This window comes from Aphis gossypii, chromosome 2, assembly GCF_020184175.1.
Source record: "Aphis gossypii isolate Hap1 chromosome 2, ASM2018417v2, whole genome shotgun sequence".
NCBI lineage: Eukaryota > Metazoa > Arthropoda > Insecta > Hemiptera > Aphididae > Aphis > Aphis gossypii.
In genome coordinates, this window is record NC_065531.1 from 61,959,301 (window position 1) to 61,978,105 (window position 18,805).

The 18,805-nt window shown below is 25.8% G+C and overlaps 1 protein-coding gene across 2 annotated transcripts in view; it reads left to right on the plus strand.

The window, feature by feature from the left end:
• The window catches only part of LOC114122958 (Kv channel-interacting protein 4), a 59,094-nt gene that overhangs the window by 5,980 nt on the left and 34,309 nt on the right, over positions 1–18,805 (plus strand). The window contains exons 1-2 of one of the 2 annotated variants that reach the window (XM_027985773.2): positions 7,125–7,348; positions 13,165–13,613. In XM_027985773.2, coding sequence (XP_027841574.1) covers positions 13,437–13,613 — 177 coding nt within the window. In that variant the 5' untranslated portion in view covers positions 7,125–7,348; positions 13,165–13,436. Of the gene's footprint in view, positions 1–7,124; positions 7,349–13,164; positions 13,614–18,805 lie in introns of those variants that run through there. The other variant, XM_050200772.1, reaches the window with a different exon arrangement.

Consider the following 18,805-nt stretch of genomic DNA (forward strand, 5'->3'; position numbering starts at 1 on the left):
ATTTATAAAAACCTATTAACTTGCCATTCAAACAGGTGCACGACGAAAGTACTCGCAGATCGTTAACTCATAAAAAACACATACAACTACTACATATTATTATGCTTTAAAGTAAAGTCTAATTCTAACGTTATCTTGGTGAATAAATTAACATAAGTTAAAAAGCACAACTCTAAAATTCGTTTTTACCTTGAAATGTGAATTAAAAATTAAAAACTTTTATTTTAAATAGTGTTATCTAATGTTTATTGTAGTCGTATATAGATACTTAATATATTATAAGTACGATGGCAGGTAGGATTATTCTAATTTTTATTTTGTGGACACGCAATCAGTTTGTGTAATGTCTAAGATTATCTATATATTTCACATCAAATTTATGAACGTTGACTGTATTAAAACCAATTTGAATATAATTAATTCTAAAATATTTTATTATTTTAACAATATATAATGTCCTTAAAATATACTATAAAAAAATTAATGATGAACCAATTATTTTGTACTTTTCGGCGATGATTTGATTCATATTAATGTTGAAATGCATTGGTAATATTATAACTTAACGGGTATATAGTTCAAAACTTCTCAGGCAGGTTATACATTTGCCAATAATGCCTACAAATTTCGTTTAAAGTTTTTTTTTTAAATTTATGTTATACTAAGTTCATCTTAAATTTATAAATATTTTAGATATAGATTTTATACTATTGTATTGAATTATCTCTTATCTTATTCTTAGTGACCTCAATGTGAATCATGGGGAATTGGTGAATCAATATCAATTAAAACTGTAGGTATTTGCGATGACTGCACGAATTAATTTAAGCTCACGCGCAATGTAGTTTTGGGCGTTATTTATTGTGTAATAAACATTTTAATTGTGGTAATAATTCATTCTTCTTTAATTATAATTAAAACAATTCTCGCAGTAAGAGTTTGAATTTAAATGATAAATCCCGTTTCTACGGTCGTTAAACGATTGCGCGCGTGTGATATGACCGATTTTAACTAGCCATCTACTATAATACCGGTCGGAAATGTTGTAAATGTAACAATGCAACTGTGTCATACAGTTTGACAATGACGGTTGTAATGTTTAGTGTGTATAATACACTTATCACATTGAACTCGTGTGCACTGCGTCGAAATTGCTTCATAAGTTTTTATTAAAAAATAGTAAGAAAAAGAAAACGACAAGTAAGTAGGTTATACGAATAACTTTAAAAGTACTTCTCGAGGTGATTTTTTAAATATTCAACAGTGTAAGACATATTTTTAAAACCTATTTGTATCGAAATTCAGTTAAAACATTAAATCATTAAAAAAAGGAGGGAGTTGCTCAGTGGTGTAGTATCTAATAGGCGTGAGTGTATCTCGTCAGTTGTAGTTTAGTAGGTAATTGTAATTAATTAGTGTTAAATTTAAATTCAATGATGTATAATATTATTTTTGTACAAATATGTAACAATCTGAGTACAAATCGTCTCTGAGCCTATATATTTTTTAAAATATTTTACATTTTTTATTATTTTTTTAGTGATACTGTAGATTGCAATATAGTTAATAATGGTTTACTTATTATGTCTTGAACTAGGTACTAACTACGGTGTTTTGTTTGGCGCAAATTATGAAAACGTTGTTTAGAGCCTATAATGAAATTATCTATCTAGTATTGCATACCACTAATGCAAAAATAAATAGACGAGTTAATAAAAATAAATTATTTTACTAATTTTAAAAAATACATTGGGTACTTGTATATAATATGAAAAAATATTTTGGATAGCAAATAATTGACATGGGTATATATATTATAGTTTTTGTTTATTTTTTTTTATTTTTCCATATTGATTATTGTAAAATATTTTTTATTTTAAACTGTTATTTAAAATAAGGATAACCAGTATAAATGATTTTATCATTATCGACTAAATTTATAGATTTTAAACCAACCTGTGTATGTAGTATTCGAAGTTTTTTTTTATTATTAATGAATGATATTTCAATATCATAACCTTCCTTCAGAATATCATATGTAGCAAAATTGTTTCTTCCTCTCTTCATCATCACATTAGCTTTAAAGTTCTTGCGCTTCCTACTCGTAACATAGCTCCAATTGTTGTATCATTTTGTGCTACTGATTACCAGAATAATGTACCACTCACTCGCTGTATGAAGCAAGCCAATTTTGACACCTATTTTGCTTAATCTAATTGATTATGTTCTCTTAACCTATTTAGTTACCTAGGTATTGTTTTTCTGTTCTTACTTGAATTTTTATCTTGTATCCTTATGTATATTATTGCCTACTGTAAAACCAAATATTGTAGTAAATTTTAAATGGGTTTCCGGCCGTCATGTTTATAAAAATAAAATAAAATATATTTTTTTTCAGTTGGTGTTATGTTGATTTTAAGTACTAATTGAGTTTGTTAAAAAAAATATAAAAAAATGCTTGTTTTTTTATATCTTTTATCTAACTTTTAATATCAAGTGTTTATTATAGTTTTAATAATTTATTTGGATTACACAACATAGGATTATTTTTATTTAATTTTTTTTTCTGAGGGCTGGTAAGCTACTCGTAGATTTTAAATCAGTATTACAATTGCTTAGAGCAATTTATCATATACTGAATCAATGTATTCTATACTTCTAATGAGATGATTATTGAGTATTTATTTTGTTGTAAAAAAGTATGTTAGTATCGCTTAATTTATTATGAAGTTACTGATATGAATTTCCCATTTAAGATTTTCATCGATTAATAAACAGAAGTATTTTACTTTTAAGTATTTAAAAAATGTTGAATAGGTACGTGTAATGGAGGGGAAATACGTGCAGTGTATAATAATTTAATTTTTTTTATCTTGAACTTCCTATGTCAACACTAAAAATATTTTACATTTTGATTTATTATAATTAAGTCTTAAATTATTACTAAAAAATCAGTCATCTTGTAAAATTGTGTATATGATTCTGCTTTGTGCTAAACAAACTGATTTCAACCAGGTTAGAAAGCAATAAGTTGTGGTTTTCAAAATATTTCACCAGATCGTTTATGTCCGCAGGCGGCTGGTATGGTGTATCGTGTATAAGCAATTTTGGTACATCGGCATGAAGGCGGCATTCAATTAGTATATGATGCATTCCACGTGTCATTGTCGGTAAACAAACATTTCAATAAGTTGTATGTACATAATAATAACAATATTAAATATTAGGTTAATACAATCACAGAACGTATAAGTTAACAATGCCGTTTCGTTTTAACACACCATAACGAAGTAGATTAAAATGGGTTATCAGTGGACGTGGTGAGATTTAAAAAAAAGTCTCCTAATAGCCGTCAGGTTTTGACACGTATGTTATTAATTATTATTATATAAAAAAAAATGTATTTGAAAAATACCGTTCGCAGTTTAACCCGAGATTTGCAATACAGGCATATAATACACTGCAACGATTACTCTGTGACAGACGCGCTGTGCATAATATCATAATATTATTATAATATACGCAAAATGGGTTGTCATTTAAATTCAAATACTTTCTATATTATACGAGAATGGATTTAATTGGAAATAATTACTCGCCAGTTTGAATAATGACAATGATAAACATTTATTATACACTGTGAACACGAGCCAAAAAATAATGACTTCCAGCGTACATACATCTATGTATGATACGTATGCATAATATATAATATTTCCTAAATTTATACGCACATCGTCGTCTGTCATCTCGAATAACAATCGTTGTATGTCCTGCTTCATTCGTTATTATATAATTAATATAATTAACACATAGTATATGTTTATAACTTAAACGTACATTTGATTTAAATAGGTATTTAATATATATATATAAGACAATATTAATAATTTTTAAATTTTTATTATTATTATTATATTTGAACACTTTTATGATGGTTAATCTATTTAAAAAGTAAAATCACAATTTAAAATATAATTATTTTTTACTTACAGCTATCCAAATATTAAAGATTAAGGTATTAAAAAAAAAAAATTTAATATGAAATATTAAATTAAATATTTGGTGTATTTTGGTATTCTAGGAAATCTTGAATTATGTGTTAAGTTTTAGCTTGACAATTATTGAACTTTGGTAGAAGAATTTAGGTTAATAAGGAATGTCCGATTTTTGGTCGATTTCTTATTATATTGACCAGTATTTTAGTAACTGTTGAATGAGGGATTGTTCTGGTTGCAGAACTGCTATTTTATTGGCTGTCTCGCTATTGGATATATTACATTCCACGTGTAATAGAACTCACATAAATTCTATATTATTTGGGTTTAGTTTAATTCGTTCTAAATATTTTGAATAATTTAATTTGTCGGTAAGGGATTTTAAGTGCCATGAGAGCGTTTACTAATCCGCTTAGAATTAATGTAGTATTTGAAGTATTTCTAATTACATTTTATCTTTATAATATAATAGATAATAGGTATAATGTATAATGTATATATATATATATATATTATATATTATATGCATAATAATATGCGTTTAATTATAACTAATTTGTTTAAAATAAACCAAGATAAATACATCTTCAATATAATAAAAACTCTTCATATATGCATTCTTGAATAATTTGAGTTAATATTATATTATAAACATAATGTAAATTAAGTAATATTTATCTTGTAAAAATGATCTTTATAATGTTAATATTTTATAACATATTTTGTTATTAATATATATTTTTGTAAATATTCGTGTTATCAGTAATTTAATAATAATACTTCCCCCTCAATAACTAGGTATGCCTCCTTGCATTTGGCATTGTTATATTCGTCTTGTATATTATGCAGGTATGCTACTAAGTACTTAAAATTAGATAATAAACAGAGTTGAGAGTACACACTACACGATCATGACACATTAATACCCACTTCCATTATATTACATATGTTTTATGAACACATTAAATAATTATTGTATATTAATATAGTATGTACATAATTTAAATGACCACTGAATCAACTTCATTATAACGATGTAATTCAAACTCATAAAAAAAAATATATATTTTGATGTTACCCTAACATCAGGTTAGGTAATACTTAAAAGTTATACCTAATAGATACATAATATTGAGTTTAGAGTACGCTAAAAAGGAATGTTGTATTGAAGCCAATAATTATTTTTTATACTTTTAAATTTCATTATGCTAAAATATTTTAACCTAATTACCTAAATATTATCAATATGACTCCCATAGTATACAGTTTTATGATAGAATGTAACTAATTTCGTATATTTTTATATTTGATATAAATACATTTATAAATATATATTTTTATTTTCACACATTACCTAATATTTTTAGCCTATTTTTTATAGTGATAATATTATATTTATATTTTATATCTTCTTATTTATATGGTTCATAATTCGTAAATAATATGTTATATCCTAAGTTTGTCATTAAAATTATTCTGCATTTTTAAGTTTAACGTGTAGCAATGTGTAGATATTTATAGCATTATAGGTATAAATACTTTTATTTAATGGGTAAACTCAGTAAGTACTTCCGTTTATATGATTTTTGTTCTAGCATAAAATATGATCGTTTACATTTGGATTATTAAGTGCCATATATATTGAGAAACTTTATTAATTGTTTATCACTTTATTAAAATAACAAATGTTGCTAATTTAAATTCATAAGTACTAAAGTATATTTTTAGTATCGATGACGCAAATTATCTAAGACAATATTTTATATGTGTTGATCAGAGAGTCGGTCTGAAAACGTTTAACGTATAGAACTGTTGTGGACTTAACTAGTGTAACGTGTTTGTGTTTAAAGTATTTGTTTCTTTTGTATTTTTGTGTGTGTTTGATGATTGTATTTTTATACTTTATTTGTCTATGCGCGAGAACATGGTGTTTGGTTTTTTTTTTACTGATTTTTGTATGAGTGTTCGTTTTGAGGGAAGCAGAGTACGACCAAAGATATAATTTAATAGGAAAAAAAAATTATTTAAGTTTCTCTAATTTTTCCGGTTTTAATTGTACAATTATTGATATAATTAGTTTAATATTTTGCTTTAATAATTTTTGTTTGGTTTATACAATGGATTTATCTTTATTTTAAGTGATCAGTGTATTTTGTTTAATTTTAATTTACCTTTTTAAATTGTATTTCCATAAACAATTATTTCAGTAAACATATATATTAATACAATATGCATTATATATATTGTTATTCAATATCATGAGTTAACTTAAACATAGTGTAGTTGTAAATATTATTTTATAATATTTACTTAATATTATAAATATATTATTTTATAGATCTAAATCAATTTATTTTCCATATACTTATAAAAATAAAATTAAAAAATACTTCCAAAATTTTTCATTATCAATCTTAAATTGTTGAAAAATTAATAAATAATTAAAATTATAAAACCGTGATTTAATAAATTATTGATAACAATAAAGATAATTTTAATATAGCATTTTTTTTATTTAATATAAAACTGTTATAATTTTAAAGGCCGATAGAAATTTATATTGTATAATTAAATTCTATTTTTTTTTTTAAATAGGAAAATTTCATTGTTGAATACTAAACATTAGAAATTCATTACATTTGCATATCCATATTCATTAACACAATTACAAAAATTTAGTTTTAGATAATTAATTAATTACAATTCTAAATGTAATACATTAAATACATTAAGTTATAGAAAGTTTTATTTGTGTAAATAAAACAACATATCCAAAAAAAAAAAAATACTAGTAATAAATGTTTGAAATTCAGTATAAATCTAAATTTTAATGTTTTAGAAACTGCCGATTGGTGACTTTATGCAACTAAGGATAAATTTGTGCCAACGGAGTAAAATATGTTGCAAAAATTGATGAATTGATTAGCTTAATAAACAATTGACTTAGAGCATTGTGTATTAGTGTTAGCTTGAATGCTTGATTCATGTCACATTGCTAGGAAGTTATTATTGGGCAATCTTCTTACCATTTTATAGTATCCTTAAAATAAAACCGTGTCTCGAGGGCTTTTGGCAACACTGATTGCGCCTTTGGTGGGTCCTGGCGGCAGCTGCGGCGACCACAGTAGCTTTAGCAGCTTCGAGTCGAGTTGTTGGCACCGCTCATGACTGTGCTTTTTAGTTAGTCCATGCACATTATACCCATTTCTTCTGGCAGTTTTCCCAAAAATAGTTATTCTTTAATCATCACTAATAATTTCTTATTTTTTTCAATCAACTTAACACTTTTCATTGGCGCTGTCACGTGTATTATTTTTTTACAATAGTAAAAAAAAAATTTGAAAAGACTGGTGAGTGATATGTAAATATTATTAAATACTAATTTTTTTCGCGCCATTGTATGTTATTTATAATTTTAAAATTATTTGACCGTTATAATCTTAACGAATTGGATTCCAAATTACTTTTTTTGTTTTAATATATTTATAGCTTGGTTTAAGATCATCAAAACATTTTTATTTGTATTTGTTTAATATAAATACAATCAACAAATTTCGATTGAACTTGTTGAGTATGCAAATGATTTTTTATTAAACGAATGCAATGTATTTACACAACTCATATAATTATAATTATTCATTTTGTAATAATATATATAATATAGTTTTTAAATCTTGGATCATAGTCCGTTTTTATATACTTAAATTATAATTTTCAGTTTTAAGTTTAGTGAATAACTTAAAATGCGTTGTCATCGTTCGATTATTCGTCTTTAAATTTTGAATTTAATGAAATTTCAATCATTTTTTGAATAAAATTATAATATTATTGGTGTTTTGAAAAGTTGAATTTAAAAATTAAAAGAAGATTACTATTGTTGAAAGTTGTTCAACATGTCTACACATTATATGGAAATATAAATTATAAACTTAAGTAATTAAAATATATTATAATTTATGTTTAAAGCATTCTAAGATATAATATATATATAAACACACAAATGTCATTTAAGAGAACAGTTCGAGAGATTTGAACGAATTGATCTATTCGAGTTTTTTTTAAACCTCAATCATATATTTTTCAAACTAACTTCATGTACTAAGTATTTATATTTAATTAATATTTTCTGATACTTTATCATTTTATTGAAAATGATGTACTATTCATGATATAAAATAATAAAAGATATTATTACTATATTAGTATCTAACCTGTTGCTTTGTGAATAAAAATATTGTTGTAAGTACAAAGAAAAAATATGTATTTTATTGTCTTTGTAAAGACTAATAATAGTATAAAAGTTTATTGAAAAGTCACACGCAATAAAATAACCGTTACATTTATATTTTTTGAGTGAATATAATATATCTTATGAATACAAAAAACTATTAAAATTCTATGAATATTACTTTTAAACAAATAACTATTGGAATTTGGTCTTTGAATTTTCTAGAAAAAAGTACTTGGAATATAGGAAAAATATATCGTTTTATTTTCTAAAAAAATCTTTTATTTATGTGTTTAAAATGTGTAAAGAGTACTGACTACTGGAGACTATAAAATATATTTTTTTATGAACGGTATAGAGTTGTTATGACGTATTGTTCAGAGCTTTTGGCCTGCACATGATAAGAAGTATTGTCTAATATATTTTCTTTATTGTGATTCATGGCCTTTCGTATTTATAAGTTATTGTAAACATTATCCATTGAAAGAACTCCCAGTGGTTTTTGGCATAGTTCCTGAAAAAACTAGAATCTAAAGCTTACCAAAAATACGTCTTAAAGGACTAATTAAGTTTCTTCATCTTTTGTTTTTTTATTGCACTCTGTTTCGATTGGACAGAGACAGAGAATAAAACTTACTACTCAACAGAAATTAAACATTTCCACCACTTTAATTTCGGGACCAACCGCATTTTACCCACTTATCAGAATAAAATCCTCCTAAGAATTCTGTTGGCTGTAATTTCAGTAAACCAAAAAAAAAAAATCTAAATTAAATTAAAAACGTGATGGGCGATGCCGTTACAGAAACAAAATCACCATTGGGAGTTATGTGATATTTATTTGAAATTTAGATGCATGCATTTAAGGCATCGCTAAAAGTTATTAAGTGTGTTTTATCATAAGTATTATTTTTTGTAGTCAAATATAGTACTTACTTTAAAATTTCAATGATTATACTATAAACATAAATGTTTAGTATGAAAACATTGCAGTAGAATTAAATGTATTAAACTTTTTGTTTACTAATGTATTATCATACGAGAATTATGAACTTGAATGCTTCTAGAGTATCTAGTGTGTGTGTGTGTTCTTATGAAATATATTTTAGTGCAAATAATATTTTATAAAATTATATAAAAAGTTGAATACTTAAGTGTATAATATTTTATCTTAGTCACTTTGGTAGAGGCAGCAAGCCATTGTTGTTGATACTTTAAAGTTAAAACACATAAGTCAAATATTAAGAGTAACAAAATAATATTAAACAATTGAATAGTAACTTTATGCACCTCCGTGATACGAATAATAAATCATTTATTGGCAGAAAAGCAAGTAAAAAGGTAGAATAAATCGAAGTTTGTTTTGTTTTTGTTAAATTTAACAATAACAAAGAGCCAGTTTGATTATTAAATTCATTGTTAACATTCCAGTTGAATATTCAATACAGCATATCATGTGTTATATTTAACAAAAAATTCCTATAACATTAAAATATTATTTTGCAGTACCTATATTGTATTGGGACTATTGGTTGTATAATGTATTTAACTATGAATAGAGGTCATTGCCTTTAAAGGGTGTTCCATTAAACTTAAAAAACTATTATTTCCTATCAATATTAAATTTGATGTGTTTTTATTTGTTCGACCTATTTAAACATAATTATAACACATTTTAGAATACATTTTTAATATATTCCTCTAAAGATAGATTTACGTAAGAAAGTTGTACTAACTTTTAATTTTGTTAAACTAACCTAAGTTTGATACTTTATTGATTTCATATTATAGTAGAAAATATTTTTCTTCAAGTTTTGATGTATGTTATAATGTACACGTTAATTAATTATAGCTATTTTGAAGTTTTGATGCGAGATTATGTAAATTCAAACATATATATTGATTGGTTGCAATGGTTGCATATATCTTCTTCTACTCCTGTCTAAATTCTGATTGATTATTATAATAAGTAAACTATTTTGATATGCGTATAGTTGAATATTTTATTTATATGCATCGTGTATATATATAACATTAGTGAAGTTATAAAAAAAATATTTTATTTTGAAGATTAAAATGATTTAAATAAAAATTATATATTTTGCATAAGTAATTAATATTATTTTTATATTTGAAAGGAGTCAAGAATAGATAAACGATTCGTGAAAAAAATCTGCTTTTAAATATAACCAATGGTTTATTGTTATTTAATTATTTATAAATACATACTTTTAATGTAGAGCTTATAATTTATATTTAAGTATTCTTTATTACGTATTAGTTAGTTATGAAAAATTTTAGGTTTGTGTTAATAATGAAACAATTTCAGTTTTTTGTATACTATCAAAACGGGGGTAGCAATGAACAGATTATCAATAATGATATTGTATTCTTGTAAATGATAAAAAGTATATATTTTTATCAATTTAAAAATATTGATATAAAAAATGTGTTATTATATCACGAAATATATAGATTGTTATATTATTACACCATTTGCTTGTAATATTATTTTGCAGAAGCTCAAAGGTTTTTATCAAAGTTTAAATACATGAACAAAAATGATTAGTTAATTATAATACGATTTCTGAAAATGAAAAAATAATTTAATGGGTCTTACTATGGAAGTAATATTGTTTGTATATTTTCTAACACTAGTAACACTATTAAAATTTAACGTTAAATAATTATTTATTCAGAAAGTATGACGAAGTTTCATTCAGTTTGCGCTCATTGATGAAATCCAAAATATAATATTGAATTAATCTGTTTTAATTATTAAGTTATATCTTGTGTATTTTTCTAAGATAAAAAAGTGGAAATAGATTCTGCTAAAATATTATTCATTAATTTTAATTCTTTATGCCTGCATTAAAATATATTTTAGTATGTTACTTTAATTTAGGTTTACACGATTTTAATATGTGTTTAATTTGATAAGCATATCTTTTTTAATCTATTTTTTGAGGGTACTATTATATAGTGATGATATGAGACAAATTTTTTTTTAAATTCTCACGAATCAATTTGGTTATGTCTAAGTGTTTATGTTTTCGCTATTATAATTTTACAAGATAATTTATTTTATTACTGACAAATTGAACATTCATAATTTAATTTCAACGAGTCATGGCGTGTAGATAATAACAAGCTGTGCACATTTTTCTCGTACTGAAATCTTCAAAAAGTTAAAAAAAAACGTATACTGTAATTGTTAAACGTTTTTAATTATTACGAATTCTCCGCGATTGCCAACGGATTTAATTGACGCAATATTAGTATAATATGCGAATTAAACGCCGTCGTCAACGCATTATATTTTGCATATTCAATCGGATCGGATAGGATCGGATCTATACCCAACGGATTTTAACAGATTTTTTAAATTTTTAATATCGTTTTCATTTGCTTAATAAGGGAGTTTTACTCAACGCTGTTTTAACATAACAGTACCTAAAAATAATGTTTGTTTAAATTATACGTTAATATTTTCATAGTAATAAAAATATCTTCAGTTTTTCCACAACCAGTAAGGTGGTAAAAATATTTATTAAATTAAAAATATCTTATTAATTAAATTTGATAACCGATTATGATAGGCTGACTACGATTATATATTTAACGTACATATTAAATCGAGGGTCGGTAATCCAAAGCCAGCGAAGTAATTTCACAAGAAGGCAAATTATTGCGATATTTCTATAATATTTTAATTTGTCCACAATTTATTTATTTTTCTATCAACTTAATAAATTATGGTTATCAATATAATACACAAAATATCAATAAAAAAAAATTGTTCTTCTGTATCGCAATTATTTAAAACCTGATTAATGACACTTTTAAATATTCTTAAAGACCATATTTTTAAATTATTGAGATAATTTTGTACTATTTAAGGAGTAGTTTTGTGGAGAAACAAACTTATGTGTTTCAAATGAGATTTCTTATTTTTCATTATTTACAGTAACAAATTATTTAGCGGGTAGTTTTTCTAAACATTTTGACATATAAAAATCAAAATATGAGAGTGTAGTTTTTGATTTATTTGACTGTGTGTACTAATGATAATTGTTTCATGATATTAGGTTTGTAAGATATAAGAGTAAAAACTCTGGTTGTTACTCTGGTGGTTTGAAATATAAGTTATTTACTTTTATCTGTTAGCATTTTTAATTTGTAAAAACGGTTAAAGGATAATAAATACTAATAACAGTATTATATCTATTTTATATTTTTGTAAACCCATTTTTAAAGTCTAAAGACTATAATTATCCTTAGTAAAAACATTTTTACAACTCGAAAATAACTCTTTCGAATTTCTAGAATTAGATATTTAAAATTGTTCGTAAAAGTTATCCACTAATTAATTTACAATGGACATGGGGATTATCGCATTTGAAAAACCTAAGTTTGTATCGCTGCAGTACATATACCTAGAACAAAAAAAATCTTAAAAATTTGAAAATACACCTAAAATCTTAAAAAAAAAAAAAAAAAATCAGAATTTAAATAAGTTTGTTATCAAAGAAAAATAATCGGGTGTGCTTAATGCTTAAGGCGAATCATCCAGGACATTATATTATATTTTATGGAATTCAATCGTTTTCGTACACGTGCAGCGAGTGCTGTCGAGTATTTCGGCTCATCGATGTTTAACGCTCGTCGATGAAAATTCGAAAAAAATTATTGCTCACGCGGTCAAAAAGGTTGCCGACCGCCGCGTCAAATCATAGAAAAAAAAAAAAAAACCAATCGATTATTATATTAAGGTTATCAAATAACCGTACACCTTTTTTGCCAGGATCGCAAGTGCGCGCCGACATATTTCGGCGGCGAGAAATTAACGAATTCCCATACGTATTCGGAGGACGTCGATGCAAAAAAAAAAAACCGTCCTTATATAATATTATTACATAAGATTTTATCGCTTTCCAGGTGACTCGGAGGCCGTCGAATAACATCGAAACGTGCGACGAAATCGTCGGGCGGTGGCCGCCGATCGGTCCGGTGGTCGTTCGCGTCGCGGACGATGACGCGCCGGCACGACTGGTTCACCGGGCAGGACCATCGTCGTTGTTGGGCGGCCTGTGCGCGTGCCGATAGCGAGCGACGACCCGGCGACGGGCAACACGACCGGCTGCAGCAACAGCTGAGGGGACAGCGACCGCGGCAACACCGGCGGTGAACGATTGGGGGGCCACCGTGCGATGGCGACGCCCCCCGACAGCCCGATCATCGAAGAGGCGACGCTAATCGAGCTCGAGGAACAGCTGAACAACACGTCTGCGTTTCCACACCCCAGACCCGTCGCCCTAGAGGACCTGTGCCGGCAGACCAAGTTCACCAGACAAGAGATCCGCATCATGTACAGGGGCTTCAAACAGGTCGGTATCCGTTTCATGATATTATCGTATAATGCGTATGATGTATATTATAAATATTATTTTTTAATTAATCGCGTCCGTTATATTAGTTTAGGCGGTAGACCCGTACACGACCCACGTGGGTTGCACCCTACCATTCCGCCCCGGCGTCGAACTCGCCTCCTAAACGAATTAGCCGTCAGATGATGAATTTTTCATTTTCATTTTTTTTAATAACCCCTGCACACTATCGAAATACTGGCGGATCGATCGCTATATGATGGTAACACACCGTTTTTTAATATTATACGACGGCTAGTAGTTCGGCTGAAAACGAAATCGTTTTGATAACATCGTTTTTTTTTCATACCTACGCAACGTATAAGATTATCCAAAAAATTAAAATAATAAATTCGAGCGGAAAAATTCACGTTTCTGGTGAAGTGTAGTCGGACGTGTGATTTTGGGAGGCACTGGGTAGAACGTCCCGAATCCAAAACAATGTCGTACACCCACCCTCACCCACCCACCGATACACGATCAAAATCATACGAGAAAATATTAATTATACGCGTGTACGAATGTGTTTAGTAATATTTACATCCCAATGCATAATATACAGACGAAAAGTCCAATTATTTCGCGTTTACCATAAGACGTGTACGAGTATTGAAATTCAGATTTCCGATTAAGTCAAGTGTATTATAAAAGTTTCTACGATACGTAGTCATCTTAAACATATCTTATAAACAATTGTTAAAAACATGGTTTGTTATAAATAATGAGAATGTTTGCGTGTAATCGCGAATGGCTTCAGTTTTTCTCTGCAGTTATGATATTATTTGGATTTATTTATTTTTGGCTGTTCTTAAGATCTAACGAATACTCCCTACTAACCTTAAAAAAGTTTTTTTACGAGTTTATACTTGTACTCGTAAAATATACTATTACCACCGACTATGTTTTAAAACGAGTACGATTATGTAAAATATTTTTCAGTTTGATATTAATATGGTACAAGTTTGAAGTAGGTTATGCAATTATATAAGTTATAGATATAGTATCTATCTATTCAAAATATTGTTATAATGAAATATTATACCTAGTTGTCAATCAAGTATCAACAATATTATTGTAGATTTAACTATAACGTATGGTACTATGTAGGACGTAGATATAAGGGTTACTGGTACAATAATACACGATGTATTTATTCACTATGTAATTATTTTATAATCATGTTCAATAGATGTTCAGTCTAATGCTAAAAGTATGTTAAATTTGCATCCTTAGTGGAGAGCTTCTTTAATGAAATGTTTCACTCGACACTATTACTGTCCCCTACCGATCCATACACTTATTGCATTATATACAGTGGATATTGTGAATATATTATATTTAGCATAGTATTACGATTTTATTAGTGTATATATTATATAAACAAAAGCCAATTACTAAACATAAAATAAAAAACAAATAGTAATAATAATAATAGTATTTTTGTGACGTTATTACTTGAGTTACTTTTAAAAGTGATATTTATAATTTTAATTAATGATTATTATTTTACGGTACACGTGATTTTGATTTTTTTCTCGAGTATATCTTACATATAGATATTGTAATTTTTTGATGATATTCACTTGAAAGCAGAAGTGACCCTCGAACATCATTGGACGACGTGTCGGTTCATTAATAAGCTTAATTAGCGGTCATGACAGTTACTCTTATACTGTTTCACTATGCGAGTGTTTAGTACTAATGATGTTTAATCAAGTAGGTGTACATCGTTCATTTTCACTTTTAAGTGTATAGGGCATTGTTGTGAGGAAGAGAGGGAGAACTGCCCTCGTCATTTTTCACTAGTAGGTAGGTGTTAAGTCGTGGTATTCACATGGGAAAACTATGATGTTACAAATGTCTGCGATATTTTCTGTCAAAAGAACCTATAGATTCCAGTTCTTATTTTCTGGTGTACTGTTTAGTTTGTTCTTTCTAAAGAAAAAATAACGAGAAAAAGAGTTACAGCGTGAAAAATAATGGAACATTTTTAACGAGAGAAAGAAGATATTGCCAACTGAAAATGACCTTTAGTCGAGTAATTAACATTTTAATTCTGGAAAAATCTCATTTGAAATAACTTTGTACTCGTTGTACGTTTATTCTTAGATAGTTATAAAGTGAAACAGTTGTAATAGCTTATAATACTAATTTTTAGTGATTATTATTAGATTAACAATTTAAAATGTTTAACAAATAAACGTTTTTTTTTTTTTTAATTAATAAAAGCATTTTCGTTTGAATAGAAACTTAACTTAATTTCGGAATTAGTCATGTTTTAAATATATATTAAATTATTTAATATAGTTTCGTTAATTACAACCACAAATTAGTCAGATTTCATTACTTTTGTTATTCTTAATAAACGTATTAAGATTTTGTTTAGTATAATATTACTACACTTTTATCTCAGGTTTAAATTTCATGCATTTGGAGTTTACTTGCAAACATTATTATTTTTTTGTTTTTAATTGTAAAAGTACTAAAATAATAGCCACGAGAAACATAAAAAAATAATTGGTGTATCGCTGTATTATTAATTTTTGTACAATATAATATTTATAAATTAAAAGTTGCTTTTAATCCATTTACAAATTAAATAAGTCAATACATTTTTTAATTAAATATTATGTACTTATGTCTATACTGTATTTGTATAGTTATTATAATTTGGGTTATGTTAATCTTTAATATTAATTCATATATTATTTAATTTTGGAGTTTATTAGTATTTTAAACTATAGTTAATAATTCAGCTTACATGGAATTTTATTTTTATTAAATTAAGTTTGGTTTTGATCTAAAATTGTTGTCACATAATATTTATAAAGTAATTGTATTTTGATTTCAATTATGAAATATATCGTTTTAAGATGAATATTATTAAGGTGCGCAACAAATTACTGATGCGATTTTAATGCAGTTTTACATTCTGAGATATAGAATATTATATTTGATGGACTTTTTTTTCTGATTTTGATCGTGTTATTTTTATAATAAAATATAAACACGATACCTACGTATGTACCCATATGTTCATATTAATCATGAAATTTTCACAGTACAACACACCTTTAAGATTTCTTATTTTGTGTACACTGAAAATATGTACATCTGACAGGTAAACATAATATATATTCATAAATCATGAAAATAACTCGGGTATACCATTGTGTAAAGAATAAGAATAAATATGTTTAAGTAATAAAGTGTGCGAGATACATTGCCATAACTTAAACTAACAATATTTTCTAATAATTTGTTCATGTATTTTTTTTTTTTGATGTTTGAAATTTATATATTTATATATATGCATATTTTGAACGATTATAACGTGTAACATTGTACCACCCGTGTATTTGTTTAGTGACACAAAATACGATAAATACAATTTTTTTTAGGAATTTCTAGTACATATATCTACTACTCAAATGTAATTTCACTTCTATAGAATGTTGTTTAGAATAAATGTAATAGATATATTCAATGAAAGTCTAGCGAAGTGATTCATTATGATAAATGTTTATATTTTTTTGTGATAGTGTAATATAGTGTCCATTAACCCATCTGACTAATCGGACATAATTAATGAATTGCCTTATACATTTCTGCGTGTATATTAGTACTTTTTAGATATATAGATAATAAACTTTATATGTGAGTACGTGACTATACATAATGAGTAGGGTCGAGCATTTGTATGACTTTTTTTATACCCTAAAACATTACTGCACTAGTGTAAAATTTCAATCATGCCACATCGAGAGTGGCTTTTCGTATCAAAATATTATTTTTACTATGCATATAAAAATATTAATGCATTGTTGAATATAAAATGTCTAATAGCTGTTATAATATGTATGAAACAGTAAAATAGAAAATAGAAAAATGTTAATTTTATACTTTAACATATCCGTAATGTTCAGTCCATGTTTAATTGTACCTATCCTAGAAGATTTTATAGTAATATTGTATATTATAATACATTTTTTAATTTATAATGAAATTATTTATATTTTTATTTTTGAAATTTTTTAAGATTATTCATGCTACTTAAGAAGTTTTCTGCAGTGATACAAAGCAGTGTTTTTCAAATGATAATTCCCCTTATAATATACCTATTGTAAATTATTTAGTGGATTTTTTTTAATAGATATAATATTATTGTTACTAGTATTTATTATTCTTGTACTATTTTTACAAATTATACATTTTTATAGATTTTTTTTTATTCTTAGTCCACATAGTTAAAAAACTCAAAAACTATTCATTCAAAATTTTATTTAAATATGTTAAGGTATTCAGATAAATTAATCATTAAATAATTTACATTAGAAAAGAGAGTTTGTAATTTGAAAAACAGTAGCTTATAATATCACCACTGATCACTCACACAATCCTATTTATTTGAAATATGGTATGGTACTTTTAAAAAATAAAATTTTGAATAACCCAACATTATTGAAGAAAAAAAAGGTCAATCATGTTAGATGAATTATTGTGTTCTAGTACATAATATGTAATATTATGTAAATTATAAATATTTTTATATTTTGGTATGTTAGAAATACCGTTAAAATAGGCATGCAGATGTTAAAAATTATTGTAAAAACAATTTGTTAAAACTTATAAATTTTAAAAATAATGCATGTTTAAATTTAAATTTATTAAATATCATAGTTATTCCTTATGCGATATCGAGGAAATCATTTTACGTTCATTATAATATTGTGACTTTGTGTAGCTATAAAGCTTATCCTGAAAGCCGTGTGATTATAATTTTTAAATTAAAATGCATTTATATTTTATTTAATTTTAAAATATTTATGTTATTTTGTATTTGGTTTTTCATGTATATTGTTTTTTTTTTTTAAGCAGTATTGTTATATTTTTGTAATTACATAATATAATCGATATTCCATATTATTTAAAAGCTAAGTTGTTTATATTTTATAGTAATATAGGTTAAACAGAACAACAAATAACAAAATATCAATCAATATTAGTCATATTTATCTTTTATACATGAGATATTAAAGATAATTTGTAAAATCAAAAAAAAAAAAAAAACAACTTGGATATTATGAGTATGTGTAATAAAATACCGACTATTATCTATTTTTTAAATATTATAGATTATAGGAATCTTTTTA